The sequence below is a fragment of the Dipodomys merriami genome, unplaced genomic scaffold (assembly GCF_024711535.1).
Source record: "Dipodomys merriami isolate MVZ:Mamm:240054 unplaced genomic scaffold, mDipMer1.0.p SCAF_18, whole genome shotgun sequence".
Taxonomy (NCBI): domain Eukaryota; kingdom Metazoa; phylum Chordata; class Mammalia; order Rodentia; family Heteromyidae; genus Dipodomys; species Dipodomys merriami.
Window position 1 is genome coordinate 21,385,386 of NW_027203159.1, and position 14,421 is coordinate 21,399,806.

General features: G+C 34.0%; 1 protein-coding gene across 1 annotated transcript; it reads right to left on the bottom strand.

The window, feature by feature from the left end:
• Positions 1 to 290: 290 nt before the first annotated feature.
• Positions 291 to 7,577, bottom strand: LOC138829965 (gametocyte-specific factor 1-like). Its single transcript, XM_070026456.1, has 7 exons — positions 7,503 to 7,577; positions 6,540 to 6,578; positions 5,913 to 6,013; positions 4,693 to 4,819; positions 4,522 to 4,605; positions 4,092 to 4,155; positions 291 to 372 (listed from the first exon to the last, which is right to left on the bottom strand). The coding sequence occupies exons 2-7, from the start codon at positions 6,547 to 6,549 to the stop codon at positions 348 to 350; spliced, it is 411 nt and encodes a 136-aa protein (XP_069882557.1). The 5' UTR covers positions 6,550 to 6,578; positions 7,503 to 7,577; the 3' UTR covers positions 291 to 347.
• Positions 7,578 to 14,421: the final 6,844 nt, after the last annotated feature.

Genomic DNA, 14,421 nt, shown 5'->3' on the forward strand with positions numbered 1-14,421 from the left:
ATCTTTGCAGTTTTGATATGTATTTATAAGGCTCTAAAATTACAACAATTTGATATGGAAGATAATATTCACAGGCAAACTTAGAGAGTGTAAAAATGGACGTAAGTTTCCTTTCTCGGAAGGGATTTAAATGTGTTAGTGGAAGTTTCCATATGCCAACCTTACCATGTCTATGGGGAAAGTGACATGGTGATTCCAATGAAGACATAAACACCTGGGTTTATTCCTGGAGTAAAGGTAACGGTAAATAGGTAGTAGAAATCACAATGAATTCATTTGGTTGAATGTGTGTTGCAATATATTTATAAATGTAAGATGTAGCTACAACAATGAGAAATGTTAAGAACTCATGGTTTGTTCTCTGAGTGATTCCTAGAAAGAAATAAGAGAAAACAATATATTACTTTCTGTGAAAAAGTCCCGAATATATCCTTATGTGTTCTGCCTGTGATCAAGAAACTTCACCAGTATTTGGAGAGATATTTTAAAACTTACAAAAGCACATCGTCAGTTATTTAAAAAAAATTTCATGCTTTCTTCCACTTCCATTTTTCATTGAAACTTGATGATTGTATACAAACCTTCTCACAAATTATGCTTGGATAATGTCTCAACACATTCAAAGTTCAATGAACATTTGAAAAGTGAATCTAGTCACTCTATTGCTTCAACAATTATGATACATTTCTGAAACTCTTATTATGTATTGGCACGGGTTCTGAAATATATCACTGATAAAAAAAATTCATGGATAGATCATACATCCAGGAAAAAAGGATGAAACGATCTCCATTTCAAAATTTATGAAGGGATGCATAAAAACAAAGCACAAGGAGTGGTTATTTGATGAGATGTATTGTACCAAAGGACACATGATTTATGGTAGGCAAGTAAAATATGAAGGGATACCATGCAAATACCATGCAAATTACAAGAACTGTGCCATGGCTCAAACAAACAAACTGCTTTTCCAGTTTTATGTATGGACAAAATAAATGCCATTTTGTAGTGATAGTCACATTGTGAAGTGGTGGCTGCGAAATGTGTTCAGCAGCCTGGAAAAATAATTAAAATTTTAGAAACATCTGCATGTCACCTGTCAGTATGAACACTGAAATGCTGGACTTTTAATAAACATTGAAAATTGCCATTAACTTACTCAAATATGTATGGTTATGAGATTTCTAAGCCAGAGACAAACCAACATTTGGAATACATGTCTAGGATCCAACTCAGGGTAACCGTCTTGACTGTAAAACATCCACTCAGGTATTCAATCCTCATTACCAAGGAAGACATATAAGAAAATAAATCCTGGGGCTGGGAAGGTGGCTCAGTGGTAAAGTGTTTGCCTTGCAAGCCTGAGGCCCTGGGTTTGATTGCTCATCACCACATAAGCAAAAAGAAAAAAGTAAGAAGTGGTGCTGTGGTTCAAGTGGTAAAGTGCTAGCCTTGTGTTGAAGAGCTGAGGGACAGCGCCCAGACTCAGAGTTCAGGACCCACGACCTGAATCACCCCCCTAAAAAAATCCTGAACAACCTGTGATTAGTATTTATCATTACTGAGTAAAATCAAGAATTGAAGGCAGGCAAAAATCTCCTACATTCCAAAAATCACAGTAATGTGCCTTAGTTCCCTTAGGGGTGTTGAAACAGAATAGTGAAAAATTGTAACACCATTTCAGTTTGTGCACACACAGAAACAATTTTTTCATCTACAAATGGACAGGTAACTGAAATATCTCATCACACACAAATCTGCTCATATATATACATATACATAATGTATATATATGTTATATGTTATAATTTATATGTTATATATGTATATATATAAATAATAACAAAGAGGTTTGGATAAATTTTAACAAACAAATCAGCAAGTAACGTGGTATCTTACTTTGTCACAGATTCTCTTATGAATTCCCTGGTTCTCTAGTACCATCAACATTTTCAAGTCAAATTTTGTTTCCATATGTAAAATGTATTAGTATAAGGAAAAAGTATGAGTAATGTCATGGAATCACATTTTGTTCTAATAGCCTATGAAGTTAGGGAAATATCACTGCCCCATCAAACATTACTATAAATTTCAAAGAGAAAATGCAAGATAGTACAGTAGAGGATGAATAAAATATAACTGTCTCTTATGTGGATGAAAATAGTTTAAAGATTTTGGAAACAGCCGTGAATATGGGACATTATTGTTTCCAGTGTTTGGCTATTGCTGTTGGTCATTGCGTTTGAACTAGGGGCTTGGACGAGTCCCTGAACACTTCAGAGTTCTAATGCTCAACCTCTTGATCGACACTGCAACTTCAAGTTTTGAGTAGGCTAATTGGTGAAGAGAGTGTGACTAAGATTCCTGTTGTGCTGCCTTGAAATCTGATCCTCAGATCTCATACTCCTACAGGTTCCTAAGCGACAAGAATCAAGCTTCTTTTCTCTGTTATTGGAAGTTTTTTGATGATTTTTCTGTTTGTTTTGTTCCCGACATGCATGCACATTTCAGGTCTGAGAAAATCCTTGACTTTTCTCAGAAAATTTGAGAAAAATCCTTGACTTTAATAATCTGTAATGAGATCCTCATCGGTGAAACGTGTGAGATGCTAAAATTAACAACATTTTACCTGGCCTGGTGTGTGTGATATTGAACCCTCAAAATCATTTCTCATGATATATTCATTTTCCTCTGCATGATGGAGAATGAGAAACTACCTGAATACAAAATAAATGTATTCTGTTGATCAAATGCTGAATTAATCTGTTCAGTTTGAAAGTAGTATGAGTTTTAGTCCTCTGAATAATCTTCATGAATTAGAACATTCTCATCTGATGCAATGTCAAATTTATCTATTTCCATTAGTCCTCCTCAGGACTTTCTTCACTATATAAACTGCCAGTACATCCTCCACATAACATTGTAATATTTTTGACATACAGCAGGTAATATAAATCCCTAGTATGCTTAGTACCTTTTCACGGGAAGAATATATGAGGCCCGCTCATGAGGAAAGGCTCATGTAAATACAGCTTGGTCTTACATTAACTGAGCTGGTATTTGTCAGGAGTGATTAGTGAAGAAAATACTTGAAAATATCACTATATCTAGAATACATTGTCTCACCTATAAAAGGGTCGAAGTCCCATATTACCAAGCAACACAAATTACATGATTCCAAATGGAATAAATGCTTATAAAGAATTCCAAGCAAGCCCAATTGCTTGCATTTGTTCTCATTTTTACCAACTTACCGTTTCAGTAAGAGAGACTTGTTTCCCAATTACATAAAATAAAATATACAATCTATCTGTTACAATAGAAGGACAAGTTAATTCTAGCAATTACAATTCTTTAAAGAATCTCATAAACACTAAGGGATACAATAACTTTAGTTGTAAAATTCTTATTTTCATATTCTTATCTATACACTAATCTGTTTCCATACTTTAAACAGCAATGTGAAATTTGAAATCCATGTTTGTATTACTAGTTAAAATGTAACTGTAAAAACTTTTCATTTATATATATATATATAAGTGCATAGTGAAATTCATCTCAAGGATCTCCTCAAATACTTTTATTCTAATGCAGGGAGACAAAACCAGGTAGTTATTCCTACATTATTCATTCATCAATTTCAGAATGAAGACATAATACCCACCCCCAAGTGTATACATTTATCAACTACCAGTTGAAGATATTCCAATTTACACTATCATAATGAGATGAATAAATTTTAAAACCATGATATGGAATTAAAAAGGATTGGTCCAACAGAACACTATTATCTATGAATTACCTGGTTTATGTTGGTCATAAAAGAATGAGAAGAACAAAGAAGGTAATTATGATTTGAAGTAGTTTGGGTAGTTTGGGTGATTGCATTCATTATTGGTCCTAGTTAAACTATTCTTGAATTTTGCCACTAATCACAGGGTCACCAGGTCAGAAAAGTATCCAAACTTCATTTGTAGTAAGCAAATTATATGGGTATGGAGAACAGAAAGACTGTTACTCATTTATCCTATTTCTTTACTTTCAATTATGGAAGACAAGAATGCATGAAAAGAAAATAGCATTTTCTTTACCTGTCGTTTCCTGAGGATTTCATTGTGCCCCAAACAAAACTTGGACTAGGATGTTCCAATGATTCTGCCAAAGGGAGAAATGCATACTTGATGGATGTGCTACATTAGATAGTCTCTAACATTATACGTTAATAAAGAAAAACAAGTTTCACAGAATTAAGAGCCTCACAAGAAATATTTAGGTGGATAATAAACATTGAAAAAAGAGGTTCTTTGCCATCATGCAAAAAACAAATCAGTTAGATGTTTGACCTGTTTTTTAAACATTTAGGACTGCATATCTTCATATATGTTATTTATATTGGAACACAACACAATCGAAGTTTAACACAGAATTTTAATTTCACTCCTAAAGGAAGAAATCAAATATCAGCAGGAGATAAGGTGAGATTCAATCACGGAAAATGCAGAAAAACCACAAGGTATTTACCTTTATCCCAGTCTTCCTCAGAGGAAACATATTGCCATGCATTTTCACAACTTTTGTCTTGTCTTTGGTTCCAAGTGATGTTCACTACAAGCAAGAAATCTACCATCAGAGTACAATTCCGGTGCAAGTGGCCTACATTGACTTAGATTGCATTTTACATATCAGGCTTACCTACATCATCTTCAAGGGAAGTTTTGTCCATACAAGTTGTGATATGTTTACTGAGTTGATCTCGCAGAACCAGGTGGCGAGCATTGAAGGGACATGTAGCAAATTTGGCCGCAATATCAGGATGATTCTGTGTAAAAAAATTAATATGAAAAATATTTTCAGATTTTCTTTTTGGATTTCTTTGGGAATGATGTCTGCCATAAGGCTTTTCACTATGGTTTGCGTGCTATGCTACTGCATCCTTTTGCAGAGGGCTACAATTCTGAAATTTTAGCCATAGCACCTCTTCTCTCTGTTGTCATTTGATAGTGAAGCTAAGAGTCTCTATGATTTACTGCCTCGGCTGGTAACAAAAAAATGATACAGAGATCTCAACCCCTTGTTTTGATATGATTTCTTTCATGAGGAACCAGTGCCAGACTCCACAAAATTTTATATTGAACTTTAGTAAGGTACATGTATACTTAATTTTGTCCTATGTATACTCAAATATAGATTACTTATATACAATTTATAAATGCATAGAATGGTGATTGAAAAAATATTTGAAAATATTCAAAATAGTGCGTCATCACACGTATCTTATTTTCAAAGCACAACACAAGAAACTGTGTTTCCCATACAGCTCTGGAACTTACTCTAGCAGTATTACTTTAAGAAAAAAAAAGTTTTACCCACAGTGCTGTCAACTTTAAAATATTGTGAATTTTTTCAAACTAAGAAGAGCAATTTTGTAATCAATATCCTACATATACAAAAGAGACACAATGCATCATTTATTTTATTAGTTTATGACCACTGAATTATCCAAATTGACTTCTATGCCATATGATAATACAGTGGGTGTCTTAACAAAATAATTTAACCTTTAAGATTGTGATTACTTTACATTTTGACTATTAGGTAATGGGGAGGAAAAGGCAACCACCTGAAATGTTTGTAAAATAGGGCACACACAATTTGACATATTTGCCCACACTAAAATCTTGCCTGTGTTCTGCTTTGAATAGAACTCTAGAAATAAAACTCTAGAAATACACAAGTTGGACTTCCATTGTCTTACTTCGATTACATGCTGCAGAGGTTTCAAGAAATACAAAATGTTCTCCATGATGTATCTCCTCCCATTCTCTTACATCTTTCACAAATATTTCCAACAATTTATCTTAAAAACAACATGCAAATATATCCATGAACTAAAGAAGTTATGTAATACCAACCTTTCTACATTTCACCAGATGGTATGGTAACCTGCATGACCTGATTTTGTGATATTTAACATAGGGACATTGCAATAACCTCTCAGGATCCACAGATTCCTCTGAAAAAGAAAAATATTGCAGAAAATAGAAACCTTTAGTGTTATTTCCTTATGAACTATACCTTAACTCAGAAATCCTTATGTGGAGTATGTGGATTCAAAACATGACTATTAATCTGTAATTAAATTTGTGATATATTCTCAGTTCCTATTAGGTAGATCATACATTTTAGTATTATGAAAAGTATTCATTCTAGTTAAATAATTATTGAGTCAAATGGAACTGATATTTTGTGTTACCTTCTGAGAGCACACATACATTGAGGGCTCCTGATTTAATTGCTTCCTTACATTTCAATCTAGAAAGTGCCTATAATTTTCATGCTTTTTTTACCTTTCAATCTAGTATATCAAAAGTGAAAGCTATAATTATCAGTATACCTAAAATTTCAGAGTCTATCAGGAAAAATCCTACTACCCTTTTTCTCTGTTTCTGCCAATATATCTTTGTGATTCAAAAAACAGAAAAAAAGTGAAGTCGACCACTTAAAATAATTCCCCCAAACAAATGCATAAACATGTTTACCTTCTTCCATTGTGACAGGCAGGTAAATTTTAGTAGGTCCTGAAGAAAGAAAAAATCTCTGAAACATGGCTATATAAATCAAAATCACGTCTTAAATATTGTGATATCCTCAGTGGTAAGAAAAACAACCCAGTAGAATCTGTAATACTTGTTTTGCTAGACACACATGAAATGAAAGACATTGATATATCTCTCTACATTACAGATTAGAGTCACTTATAAAAGGCATTAGAAACGTATCTATGGAAAATGAATTGCATATTTTTCAGGCATTTTTTTTTCGCCATAGAAAACAAATAGAACATGATGCATCATGACATGTTCTGAACGAGGTTGAAAAGTTTGCTAAATTAAGAATGTCTGAATTAAGAAATTCAAAAGTTCCCTTTAATAATATCCAATGCCTAATGTAAATATACCGTCATCTGAATGAGGATTTTACCATTTTAGAGATATGTCTTGGTTCCTACTCAGATCATCTTATCAATAGGGAGTATTATTCAGGTAACTGATTCTTAGAGAAGATGTGTACCACAAAGGAAAAGAAACATTGATAATGTTAATGTGTACCATAAAGGAAAAGAATTATTGATAATGATGATATTTGACATTAGGGCTCTGGTTCAATATGTAGTACATTTCAGAGGTACAGGGTCTAGTGGCCAAGAAGCAGAGTCAGTAGACTTTAAACATATGATTGCTTTGACCCACATACAAGTGAAGGGAATAGTTGTGAATTTCAAGTTCTCCAGAATGGAAATAGCTATTTTCTGAAGTCTGAGGAAGTAAAGAATTTCAGTCTTTTACTCAGGGAACCATACTGCCTACTGGGAGACTAATATAGGAACTACATCTTAGGATATCAGAGGTAGAAAGTGAGAAATGTCCCAGTCACATACAAGAGCCAAAGAGATAATTTACATGTTTAAGACGTAGAAGGAAAAGAGGGCAAGGGACTGTTACCTGTCTCCTTTAATTAACTGGATTCACTAAACAATCCAGGATCTCTTCCTCCTCACGATGGAAGAGGTCCCAGCAACGGGTTTTCCGCAGCAACAGCTCCTTCTGTATAGTGACTTCTCTGGGTGGGACCACCGTTATTGTGATGTAGCCCATAAACCTCACTTCCGTTTTAAGAACTGAGGAAACAGCCACACTTCCGCATATGACAACGGAAATGCTGACTTCCGGGATGAACCCGGAAGACAAAGCCACTCTTCCTTTTAGTATGCATTAATGGACTTCAATTCAGTAGATTAGAAATATGCGAGCAGAGTATTCAGTAGGGGAATAATGTGAATGGATGTCTCACACTTTTCATAGTTACACATTCTTTGTAATTTGTCTCCCTAGAGAGCAATACACTTTCTATGCTCTATATGGTCAAAATAATTCAGTCTTTTAAGTATTATGATTTTTTATTCACTTATTTAGTTTCCTTACTCATCAATATTCAGGTTACGGAAGAGTTTAACAAAGACATTTCTAGAACTTATTCACCTTCTGCCACAAACTTTCCTTCGTCTTTCTGGTAGATATTCATGATCTTTATATATTTTTTTAATTCACATACTTGATTAATATTCATGTAAAGTAAGATTAATATAATGTAGGATTTCTCAAAGCAACTAGTCGAAAATATTAACTAAAAAGAGTAAGAGACAACTTCCCAGAAAGATTTTTTTACTCATATGCTATATATTTTACCCATCCAAATAATAACATTGCAATATATCATAAAATAGAATCATAAAAGATATAGACAAATGTCTGTGAATGTATGGATTCCTGTATATACATATGCATTCTCAACAATCACAGTTTTCTGAGATAAACATCCATGAAATGATTGATGATAGAGAAATTATAGCACCTATAAAACTGAGGTGTGCATATAATTCTCAGTGATTTCTGACGTTGTTTCTTGTAAAGTAGTTTCATGCCTAAACAAGAACATAGGTCACAGTAACAAAATGTATTCATTGACAATTCCTCTACTCAGGATATATAGATTCCCATTTTCCTGACATGAACCCTTTTGAGAAAATATAGAAATTTAAAAGGAAGGATTTATTTTTCATTTGTGTTGATCATTGTCTGCAAGGGCAAAAATAATCAGTCTCCTTATATTGTAAGGTATATCCATTATAATATATTGTGCTTGGTTCTTCTATCCTACATTTATTCCTTGAGACTTCTACAGTTTCTACACAATGCAATATAAATAGGAACTTCTGAGGGTCACATGTAGACTCTCTTTAGCAACATGTCATGTAAATGTGTTGAATCAATTCCAAGAATTGTACTTTCATTCAAATGTTTCTGCAAATGTTGCAAACAATATTTTATACCATTCAATAGGAAAAATAACACAGTTTAAATAGGTACATCACAAGAAACACCCTGTTTTCAAAGACACCATATCTGGTGATCATCTTCTATATTAACATACCTAACCTATATCCTAACTACATTGTTCCATCTTTCTCTCCAAAGGTAGTTCCTTATAAATGGACTTAAACAACAAGCCTAATTAGCAACAGGCAGGTTTTCAGTTTATTATTCATTCATATGCTATACTACCTGAAAGTAAATTATATTTTCAGAAGAAAGATATAATTCCAGTTTGTATGAAAAATGAAAGATTTTCTGGGTAAAACCAATAATAATTGATGATTACAGTCTTATGCAAAAAATTGCTAAAATTGTTATGACCTTTTGTATCGTGTGCTTATGGGACATTAGTATTTATGGAACATGCAGATAATAATTTTCTCAATGGTAATTCCAATGTTATATTAGAAGATTGTAATTTAGCTTTGAATCAAGTAAGGAAAATGATGAAAGCGATTATTCTAAAATTCTCATGAAATCCAGGTGACAGTGGCTTACACATGTAATCCTTGCTACGCCGTAGGCTGAGATCTGAGGATTTCAGTTCAAAGACATCCAATGTAGGAAAATCTATCTGACGCTTAACTCCAAATGATAGAAAACCGGAAGTTTCTGTGTGGCTCAAGTAGTAGAAGGCCCAACTTGAGCTGAAGAGTTCAGGGATAGAATTGATTCCCCAAAACTCACCAAAAATATACTCATGAAGAGTCAATTTTGGAAATACATCATTGCATTTATATGAAGTAAAATCATAATATATATTTTTGTTTCCTGTCCCACTCTGAAAAACATAGAATCATGCAGAGCAGAGCCTTCCTTGAGGTCCTTTCTCCTTCATATGTCATGCCATTTTTGTGTTGGGATATTTTGTTTATATTCAATAAGCAATTTCCATTTTTTTCTCATGATTGTATTATTATGATAAAATAAATTTCAGAGTATTGGCCCTGATGACTATTACCTGCAATTAAGCATAAAGAAGAATATCTGAAACGAGAAAGAATTTGAAATGTTAATATAGATGCTTATATTGAAATTCCTACCACTTATTATATTGTTGAATTCATTATTTTATACTGCAATCAATCAAGCAAGTTTGTGTCCCTTTATTCAATAGATATTGAATCAAACATTTGAACTCACTTTAAAGAATTTCATGACTTCAAGTAGCATCCAGAGCAACTAAAACTTTAGGGCCTATTATGTTTTGACACTGTCATTTGGCAATTCTCATTAAAAGACGGGTTTATTGATTGTCAATCTTCATACACTTTTGAAATCCAAAGTACATGATTGAACTTATTTTATATTCTCTGCTGTGATAAATGCTATTAACACACTGAACAATTCCTCCAATTTTATTAATACATATAAAATGGAAGAGAATAAAAGTGTTATATACACATAAGCAAAAAGTAATCCGAAGAAAAAAATAATATCCATTTGGAGAGTTTGCAGAATACAGAGAATTACACCAAGGCACATGTCGTCTAATGCTAGGATATTTATCATAAAATTTATTATATAAAAGAATAGTAGAAGGATATTAAATCCTGTCAGGTCTTCCGTGTAATTATTATCACTTTCAGTTCACACTAGCATAACTTGATCTGAGAGTCCAGGGGTCAGGAATTGGAATTGTGCATTCTTTGCCCTATGACAATGAAAAAGATTTCTCTCAAGGGAGACAGTAAAAGGTGAAAAATTTTGGTTAAAAACTCAACTAGTGAGGATGATTTCCTCCTTCTTATGGAACAGATCTTGCTTTACATTAAAACTCCATTTTACTTTAGGATATATCAACCAATGTATACCATATTTTTCCACCTTTCAAACATTATTTGTGTAGGGCGTTTGTGTGGCTCTTGGATGTTTCTAGATTAGGGAACAATGAACAGAAATTATCATTCAATCTCCATATTTTTCCATGTCTGTTTTCCTCGAATTTTCTCAAAATTGCAAGTTTCGTCATATGGGCAGCAGCATCAGAATGATTCTGTTGTTATCAGTTTAGAAAACTGCATTATCAAGCAACTTTAATTACAAAATTACTGATATTCATGTAATAGTTTTGAACACAAGCAAATATTCATATTTCTTACTTTTGTGGTTCAGAATTACTGCACATGAGCATTAGGAAATTTGCTTCAAAGCAGAATTCTAAGACCTGTTTTCAGTCTTACCGTTCCCAAAGTTTCCTTTTTTTCCATTAACAATTTCCATTAAGAAATACTTGTGCAAAATTTCATAGCTGAGTGCTGGTGCCTGAAACCTCCAATCCTAGCTACTTTTGCGGCTGAGACTGTTATGTGTTTGGTCAAATCATTCAAGGGAAGTATTTTAGAATCTTCTCTTCAAATAACCATCAGACCACCATAAGCATCACAATGGTTCAGAGTAGTAGACTTCTGGCCTTGATGAAAAAGACCTTAAAGATAGAGGAAGGCCCATGAATTCAAGCAAAATGAACTATCCAAAAGATATTCTATGTATCTGCAAATGCCAGTTGCAAAAATGGGAATAATGAAAGATGACATTAACTGCTAACAGATATTACACATCAGTACATATTTGACAAATTGTCTTTCCAACAATTTGAGATATGATTGTGAATTCATTCCTTCTGTTGTATGTTATCAAAGAAACCTCTATAAAATATGGGTAACACATTCTAGGCCTGTAAAAATATAAAAAGTAACTTCCATGAAATATCTATTTTGTTCGATTTACTATATTACAGATAGCAGTAATTCAGACTTCACACTTCTTTCTTATTTAAATATGCTTATTCCTTAGTAGCTTTGAGAAAATCCCAGAGGGGTTAAAATTGTTTCAGAACACAGTTTTACATCCACAGGTCTGATATCATTTTCCTCATGTCATATTCTAAGACACAGGTTTTACATACGTTGTTTTATACATTACATGGCATAAAATATTTCCTAAGAAAAGGCTACTTCATTAAGATATTTATATTTGTTTCTGAATGTTTGGGAAGTTCTCTGCTAGGAGCTTGTTAAATAAATTTCCTAGACCATCAACTTCTGTCTCAATGTGCTCCTCTACACCCATTATCCTCAGCTTAGGTCTTTGTGTGGTATCTTCCAAATAGTGAATAATCTATCATATTTCTTGGATTTTTCTTGCATAGTTGTCTGTTTTTCTCTATAATATCTAGGCTGTTTTCAATCCCCATAATTCAATCTTCTGCATGATCTAACCTAATGTCAACAATTTCTACTTTTTAAAAATTTCCTTTCCTTCTTGTTGGTTGGATTTGATGGATTCGAAATCTTTGATCCAGCTTTGTTTTAGATCTTGTAGGAATTTCTTTACTCCTTAATTTGGTGTTCACTGTTTATGATCAAATCACTTAATTTATTGGTTATGGTTTCTTGGACTCCCTTTCCTTCAGTCTCCATTCAGCATTCCCTTTGTGGTCTCCCTGGTCTCCTTCAGCTGTCTGCTTGCACACCTGGTCTGGTGCAGTTGTCTGTGCTCTCTCTGTTGATATGGTGGCCAAGGCCACTGCTGACACTGCTGCCAAGTGCTCAGATCTGTCTCCTTAACCAAGCTGCCTCAATTTTTCTTCTTTGTCTGAACTCTCTATACTGTGATGGCCCACTACGCTATTTATTTTCAAGAGGATTCTGCTTGCTTTGTCGATACATGCCTAGAAACCACAAGTTCATATTTTATAGGCTTCCTTTTGTTGCTGAGATGACAGGCACAGGTCATCAATTCCAGTTTCCCATGGTCAAGATACTATGGACTTTTCTGGGATGGCATTGAACTTTGATTCTTCCATTACGGCTCCCAAGAAACTTAGATTATAGGTGCCAGTCAATGGTATAACTTGCGAGTAAAATGGTCTTCATTTAGTAGGCCAGGTTCATCTTGAACTTTTGAAGTAGCCCAGTTTCCCCTAAACTCAAAATTCTCCTACCTATTTCTCAAGTGATGGCATTAAAGGCATTCACAATTATGCCTGGCTTTTTAAATTTTTTTATTGTGTTGCTTTTTCATAACATATATGTGAGCCATCAGCATCTGGATCTCACTCTCGTTGCTTCTCTTCCTCCTGTCCTTTCTTCCTCCCTCCCTTCCTTCCTTCCTTCCTTCCTTCCATCCTTCCTTCTTTCCTTCCTTCCATCATTCCTTCCTTCCTTCTTTCCTTCCTTTCATCTTTCCTTCCTTCCTTCTTTCCTTCCTTCCTTCCTTCCTTCCTTCCTTCCTTCCTTCCTTCCTTCCTTCCTTCCTTATTTTCCTCCTTCCTTCCCTTTGATATACTCCACTCTGTCTCTGTACTCCACTCTGTCTCTGAACATGCAAGCCTACTGTTTCAGCTCCTGGAAAGTTAACACACACCACCTAAAAAATCTGATGTACAAACATTGTTGCTGAGAAGTATGCTTAGCCAAGTACAAATCTCTATTTCTATTATATATTTCCTCTTTTTACATAAGTTATAATTGTAAAAATATTGTACATAGGGGGTTACAGTTCCATGAGTAAGTACATTTCCTTTTGAGCATTGTTACACTCTACTTTGTTTTTCTCCAATCACATCACAATTCCCTTACATGCTCAATTCCCCCCACCTGAATTTGTAAAGTTCCTTTTCAACATGCTGTATTGTACATGTCATTGGTACAATGGGTCAACCTGTATCGTTTTTTCTTTTTCTTTTTTGGATCCGGTCGTGGGGTCTGAACAGGCCTGGATCCTGTGCCTCAGCTCTTCAGCTCAAGGCTACCACTCTACCATTTGAGCCAAGGCGCTTCTTCCGGCATTTTTTTCTGCTTATGTGGTGCTGAGAAATCGAACCCAGGGCCTTAAGCATGCAAGGTGAGCACTCTACCACTTAGCCACCTTCCCAGCCCCATCAACCTGTATCCTTATTTAAGCATTTTGTTATTTCCTTCACTTTATCTAAAATAGAAAATGTATATGGAAGGTACAGGGCACCAGAATCAAATACAGTGAATACCAGTGTTATACCATGGGGAAGCATAAACAAAAGAAACAAAAAACATCACACACTCAATTTGGATATGAAATGAAAATCAACTCGGTTCTAGTACTGTATTCAAATTGTTAGAAGCAGTCAAAATTATTACAGATACACAAACTAGTTCAACAACAAACAACTATGATTCAAGGGTCTAAGAATGTCAAAGGAGTCAGCAGATGAAAAATTAATAGGTTTATGAGAATTGTGAGTAAATAAGATTAGAGGAATGTGGGGAGGGAAAAGGAGTGAGGGATTCAAGAGAGGAAAGTGTATAGGGAACGGAGGAGAAAAAGAATAAAGGAAACATGAAAAAATAAAAACTTTAAAAATTATACGGTTAAAAATTATTAAAGAAATAAAACTACAATTAAAGGAATTAAAGCTAGGAGTTTGTGAACTGAGTGATTGATATGTGAATTAAGTATGCTCACAATAAGTGATGAGAACTAATAGTCAAAGATGGGTATATATATA